The following is a 6,624-nucleotide window of genomic DNA, read 5'->3' as shown; positions in this document are numbered from 1 at the left end:
CAGGGTAGCGAGCACCGCGGCTGTATCCAAGCGCGCGCGACCGCCTCAGGGTCGCGGCCCTTGTGTAGGGGGTTCTTGAGCCCGTCGGCCTAAGGCTGCGGACGCGGGCGTGGTAAGAGCCGGGGCCTCTCCTGGCGGGGGCTGGAGGGAACGGGCCTGTAGATTTCTGGTACACGTGGATTTGCCTTCCCGAGTGGATTGTGGAGCCCCTCTAACGTGCGGGTCGTCATCTTAGAACAGGTGCGAAGAGCTGTAACCGGCAAAATAATGCCAGTATCCGTTTAACTACCTAATTTAGTGTTCGCAGGAGATATTGATCTCAAAGTAGAAAAAAATGGACTTCCTGGCGTTAATACTCTCTCCACGTTCTAGAAGAGCAGTTAGTTCGTGTCCAAATTAGAGGTGAAAGGAAAGAGTAGATTAGGTGTGGCCATCTCGAGGTGACCTCCAGTATCTGTGTAGGCCTTCTGATTTCCATCCCTATCCGCCACTTAATCGTATGGGCTTTCTCCAAATTTCAGTGTTTGAAGATACTGTGGAGGAGCGTGTCATCAATGAAGAATATAAAATCTGGAAGAAGAATACACCGTTTCTGTATGACCTGGTTATGACCCATGCTCTGCAGTGGCCCAGTCTTACTGTTCAGTGGCTTCCTGAAGTGACTAAGTAAGGGTTTCTGGCAACTTATTTTGTAGAAATCTGCTGTGGATTTTTTAGTTGTAGCATGCTATATGTGTATGTGTAGATAGATAGATAGATAGATAGATAGGTTTTTTGTTTTCAAAACTTAAGGGATTTGTGGGATGGTTTCTGGCCTATAAATTAAGAGAAGAAAAAATCGTGTGAGATAAATGATGTTTGTAGACACAGTGAATACTTTGTGTGGTTTTTTTTTTTTTTGGCTTTTTAAAAAGAATTGTTTAATTTATTATTTAAAAATTTTGTGATAGGACCCATGCCCTCACTAGAGAGAGGGCTAGAAAGCAGGCAAACATCTATCTGGCCCCGTGGGCGTCCAATTCCCCAACCACCTCACCACCTGCTGGTCCCTATTTGACATTTCTTGAGCCTGAATGTAGAGCAGCATTTTTTCAGAGCCCAGACTATTGCATTTCTTTAAAACTTTGTTGAAAAATAGCATACATACAGAAAAGCATGCAAATGGTAAGCATATGGCTTGATGAATTTTTTGCACAGCGAACACACATGTAACCAACACCCAAGATGAACATGCTTTATTTGGCAGAGGAAAAAAGAATTTGGCAACAATTTACAAAAGAAAAGGTGTTGTTATTGGCTTATAGTATGGAATAAATTTTGAAATTGCTGTTAGTCTTCATGAAAGTGTTCTTTTTGGCTAGATCGAAAATTTCTCCCATAACAATGCTGACATTTTTTGAGCATCTAAAACAGTTTGGCACATCTGAAGTTTTATACCCTGTTATTTGGCTTAATCCTTGTAACAGTGCTATTGTGTTGGTACTTTTTATCATCCCTGATTTTCAAATGAGTAAACTGAGGCTGAGAGGTTAAGTACCATGCCCAGGATCACATCACTGAGAGGTAAATGGTGGCTTTGACTTATAAACCCAAATTGGTTGGTTTCAGAATTGAGGGAGCTGCTACATTACACTACCTTTCTCATATGCTTGGATCTATTCTGGAAGAAACTTAGTCACATACTGTAAAATTTTATTAAAATTGGGTATTTTGAGCATACATTAAATCAAACGCTAACCTAGAAAGTAAATTTTGACAAGGCATCAAAATAAGAGTAAGATAATTTTGAATAAAATTACTCTTAAAGGCCCAGCCACAGTGGTGCAAGTAGTCAGGTGCTTTGCAATGCCAGGGCCTGGGTTTGGTTCCCACACCAACCTAAAAGAAGCTGGGCATGGTGGTGTGTGCCTGTTATCCTAGCTAAATGGAAAGTTTAGAGAGGAGAATGGAGATGTGGCAAGACACTGTCAAAAACACTTCTCCCTCCCTTCTCCTCTCCCAATTAAAAATTAAATATAATTTTTGAGAGGTTTTTGCTATAGGGCCATCCCCCAGGAGGGATGGCCATGCTGCAGTCCCTTCTCTTCCATTCTCCTCTCAGGATCTTGGGCACACACACACATGTACCTGGCGTGAGTTTAAGCCACCAGGTCCGGAACTTGAACTGCAGTCGACTACGTGGGAGTCCAGTAGCATAACCATTATGCCAACTGCTGGTCCCACAATATACATTCTTACAGTGGCTAGATTCTTCATATTCAAACATTGATTTCCATACATATAGAGGTTACCATATAAATGTACAGATGTGAGAAGAGTAGCAAAGAACTAAATAAAGGGAATGTCTACACATTGACATAACTACCTGTGAACACATTTAAAAATAGATTGAGTATTGTATATTTAAGAGTATTTGATTCTGCTTGGGGGAGCATTATGTGCATTTACATCTATTTGTATTCCATGTAAGTAGATTTAAATTTTTCTTCATCTTTCTGATTTACTATAACCTGTAACATAGTAAAAGAGTGCAGGACCTTTCAGGTCAGAGTCCTAGGTTTGAATCCTACCACTGCTTTTTAGCTTTGAATTAGTGCGTGTTGTTCAGTCTCTTCATTCCTGAATTGTCTCTAAGTGAAGATGTTAGTAGTACTGACTGCCTGTACTTGAGGGAATTGAAAAAGGTCATGCGTGGTAAAGTTCCTGGTGCAGCATAAATACACATTAAGTGGTAACTTACGCTTCCTGTTCAGAAATAATTTGTTAGGGCTGAAACAATTCTGCTTATTTGGATTTGAGCAAAAGTTACTTAATTAATTTTTTTGGAAATGTTACCTACAGTGTGTTTTATTTAAAGGTTTTAAAGCTAATAGATCTATATATTCCCCTCAGTCCAGATGAGTTGCTTTTATGTTAGCACTTAGAAACTTAACAAAAAATTATTTTTTGTATCATGATCTTTGTATGCAAAGATATTGTGAATCAGGTTGTGGGATGGCAGTGGCATGGAAAATGAAGAAAATGACAAGCAGCCTGCATTCTTGGATGTTGAGGGCTGATGTGTGGTGCTTTGCAAGGTTAAGTTTGTCCTATGACCAAACAAAAAAGTAAAAATGTTCACCTTTCCCATTGCCTAGTTCTGAGGAATTAGACCCAACTCCATATGCTCTCCTTCTGCTTACATATGACACATTTCCTAATGATGACTCAAGACTGTCTTAGCTGTTGTCCTTACGTTTAGTTAGGTAATTGTTAAAATTTACATGACTTTTAAAAGTTTTTATTGGATCGGAGCGGGCAGGTGGTGTGGTTAAGGCACTGGACTCCCACATGGTTGACTGTGGATTGATTCTCTGACCTGGCAGGTTGCTTTTCCACTTTCTCCCTCTCTCTCTGACAATCTCTGGTCAAATTAAAAATAATAATTATCATTATTATTATGATAATTAAATTTAAATAATTCTTTTTGGGGGGGACCAGCAGTTGCTGTAATGGCTATGTCACTGGACTCCCATGTAGTCAACCACAGTTCAAGTCCTGGACCCAGTGGCTTGAACTCACGTGGAGTGCGTGTGCCTGCATGCCCAAGATCCTGAGAGGAGAATGGAGAAGGGAATGCGGCATGGCCATCCCCCCTGGGGGGGGGTGATTTCTCGCTTTCTGTTTGCCTGTGGTGAGCTCATGCGCCCTATAGCAAAAACCTCTCAAAAAAATAATTCTTTTTTTTTAAAGTTCTTATTGGGGCCATCCAGGTAGTATGTTGAATAAGGTGCCTGGATCATGCTGTCCAAGTCCCAGATCTGATGGGTTAAAAAAAAAAACATGCCACACGTGTGGGTGCTTGCTTGGAATCTCGAGAGAGTAGAGGAGAAAGGATTGCAGGGCAGTCATCCCTGGGGGAGCAGGGTGGCTGTGCTTTCTCATTTCCCCTCTCTCCCTTTCTCCAGCTAGGACAGGCAAGGCACCCTATAACAAACTAAAAAAAAATTATTTCATTTAGCGTAGCTGGCCCCATAATGCAGTGGTTGAGCACTACACAGAGGAAGCCAGATCCCATGTGACAGACCAAGACTTGAGTACTGGCTCCAGCAGCTTGAAAAATATGCCAGACATACACATATGTGCCCAGGATCCTGACAAGGTTGAAAATTGGAGGAAAAAGGATTGAGAGGTGTGAAAAAGCTTGTTGGGTGGTAGAGGGGGAGCAGTGAAGATTTTCTCTCTCCATGCCCCCACAACCTCCTTGCATGTTCGCTCTCTGACGTAAAATTTTTTAACTTGGATGTCTTTAAAAAAATTGTGCATGGGGCCATCAGGTGGCGTGGTGGTTAAGGGCACTGGACTCCCACATGGACCTGGTGGCTTGCTTTTTCTGTCTCTCAAACTCTCACTTTCTCACTCCATTCCCCTCTGGTCAACATTTTTTTATTTTTTGGAGAGATTTTTTTCTATAGGGCACATGTGTTTGCCAGAGAGACAGACAGAAAGCGAAAAATCACCCCCCAGGGATAGCCATGCTACAATCCCTTCTCCATTCTCCCCTCGGAATCTTGAGCATACATGCACACGTGCCTGGCATGAGGTTAAGCCACCAGGTCTGGGACTCGAACCGCGGTCGACTACCTGGGAGTCCAGTGACATAGCCATTACACCAACTGCTGGTCTCCCCCTCTGGTCAAATTTTAAAGAAATGAATAAATAAAGTTGAATAAAATAATGCTTTTTTAAAACAACATTGTACACATATGTGTGTTAGTTGTCAGAGAGTACATGCAGTTGCCAGAGACAGGGAAGGAAAAAGTGCACCCTGCCCCATGGGGCCTGATCATGCTGCAATCCCTTTTCTTCCATTTCTCCATCCTGTCAGGATTTGGGGCATGCATGAAATTTTTATTTAATTCCATTTGTTAATATTTTTTAATTTGACCAGAGAGAGAGAAAGGGAAGATGAGAAAGCAAGCCTCTAGGTCCAGGACTTGAACTATGGTCAGCCATGTGGGGATCCAGTACCTTTAAGTACCATGCCATCCTGCTGGCTCCCGCCCAGTGTGTTTTTCAAGTTAACTGGAGCTGGAATTCAAACCATCATGTGGAATCCAGCTCCCTTAACTGCTAGGCTGTGAGACCCAGCCAAGACATTGTTTTAAAAACTAGTAGATGGGGGGACCAGTGGATGGCGTAATGATTACATTGTTGGGCTCCCGCATAGTCGGCTGCAGACCTGGAGGCTTAAAACTCACCCTGGGTGCGTGTGCGTGCCCAAGATCCCGAGAGGATAATGGAGGACAAGGGATTGCAGCATGGCCATCCTCCCTTGAGGGCTAATTTCTTGCTTTCTGTCTGTCTCTTTGGCAAGTGCACGTGCCCTATAGCAAAAAACAAAAAACAAAACCTCTAAAAACAAAACAAACTGGTAGATGGTTTTTTCATCTCTTGTTAAATAACTTAAGTATAGCGTTGTCATTTTTCAAATTCAGACAGTATGAAAGTATTCAGAATAAAAAATAAGTCCCCCATCACACCCTCTACTCTCCTGGCTCCCTTCCCTAGAACACAGAGATGGTCATTATCCTTGTTGATAGTGTGGAAGTGTATGCTTGTCTTTGTCTTTTTTTTTTTTTTTTTTTTTTTTTTTTTTTTTTTTTTAATGGTAGCAGTTCATTCCCTTGACTTTTTCAGTAAGAGGGTATATTGGAAACTTCCCTATTAGTATGCTTAGATATGCTTATTCTTTAAGAACTCCATAGAGATCTATTTGTGGATATACTATATAATTTGTCACCGGAATCTTACCGATGGGTATTTAGGTTTTCACTCTTTTACTACTACACGCAGTATTGCTGAGAACAACCTTATAGGCCACGTTTTTGTGATAATTGGGTAGATTTCCTGGCAGTGGAGTTACCGGTCCACAGGATTCTGGTACTGAGAATGGATAGGCTCTTTTACCCCTAGTGCTTCTGCAGTCTTCATATGTTTACACTAATGGAGAAAAATAGTGGCATGGGTGGGGGCTTCAAGATGTTGTGGAAAATGGAATTAAAGTATGAGCTTATTTGGTGCAAAAAAATTGAATTCTATCATAACTATAACTAACTGAATTTTTTTTTCATAATATGCATTTTTCATGAACTTTTCAAAGACTCCCCCTTGTACTCAGTTCAGGAAAGGTAGGTTGGGTTTTAATGATGGAGGTAAAAGTATTTGTAATAAAAAGAAAAAAATCCTTATCTGATTTTCAAGTCAAAAAACTGGAATAATTGAACTTCAGTTTATAGAAATTTTTGAGATCTTCCAGTTTATTTTGGTACAGCGTTTCTTAGAAAGGTTCTGTGATAACATGACTTGTCTACATGCACCTTTCACTTTTTTATCTTGGTTTTCCTGCTTAACCCCCCCCCCCCCTATTTTTTTTTTTTTTTTTTGGCTACAGCGTGTCTACACTAGGGGTGGGGTGAGAAGTCACCTCCTGGGGGCAGTGGCCTTGCTGTAGTCCATTCTCCTTCTGTCTCCTCTCAGATTTTGGGCACTTCATTTTTATGTCAGATCTAATATTGCTCTTTGGTGCCTTCTCTCTCTCTCTCTCTCTCTCTCTCTCTCTCTCTTTCTCGAGAGGTTTTTGCT

At 41.3% G+C, this 6,624-nt stretch overlaps 1 protein-coding gene across 1 annotated transcript in view; it reads left to right on the top strand.

The window, feature by feature from the left end:
• Window positions 1-94: 94 nt before the first annotated feature.
• The window catches only part of RBBP7 (RB binding protein 7, chromatin remodeling factor), a 30,363-nt gene continuing 23,833 nt past the window's right edge, over window positions 95-6,624 (top strand). The window contains exons 1-2 of the mRNA XM_027775460.1: window positions 95-112; window positions 522-666. Coding sequence (XP_027631261.1) covers window positions 608-666 — 59 coding nt within the window. The 5' untranslated portion in view covers window positions 95-112; window positions 522-607. The remainder of the gene's footprint in view (window positions 113-521; window positions 667-6,624) is intronic.

This window comes from Tupaia chinensis, unplaced genomic scaffold (assembly GCF_000334495.1).
Source record: "Tupaia chinensis unplaced genomic scaffold, TupChi_1.0 Scaffold000567_1, whole genome shotgun sequence".
NCBI classification, from domain to species: domain Eukaryota; kingdom Metazoa; phylum Chordata; class Mammalia; order Scandentia; family Tupaiidae; genus Tupaia; species Tupaia belangeri.
Note: the sequence above shows the minus strand (reverse complement) of the source record. Positions and strands in the feature narration are given on the sequence as shown.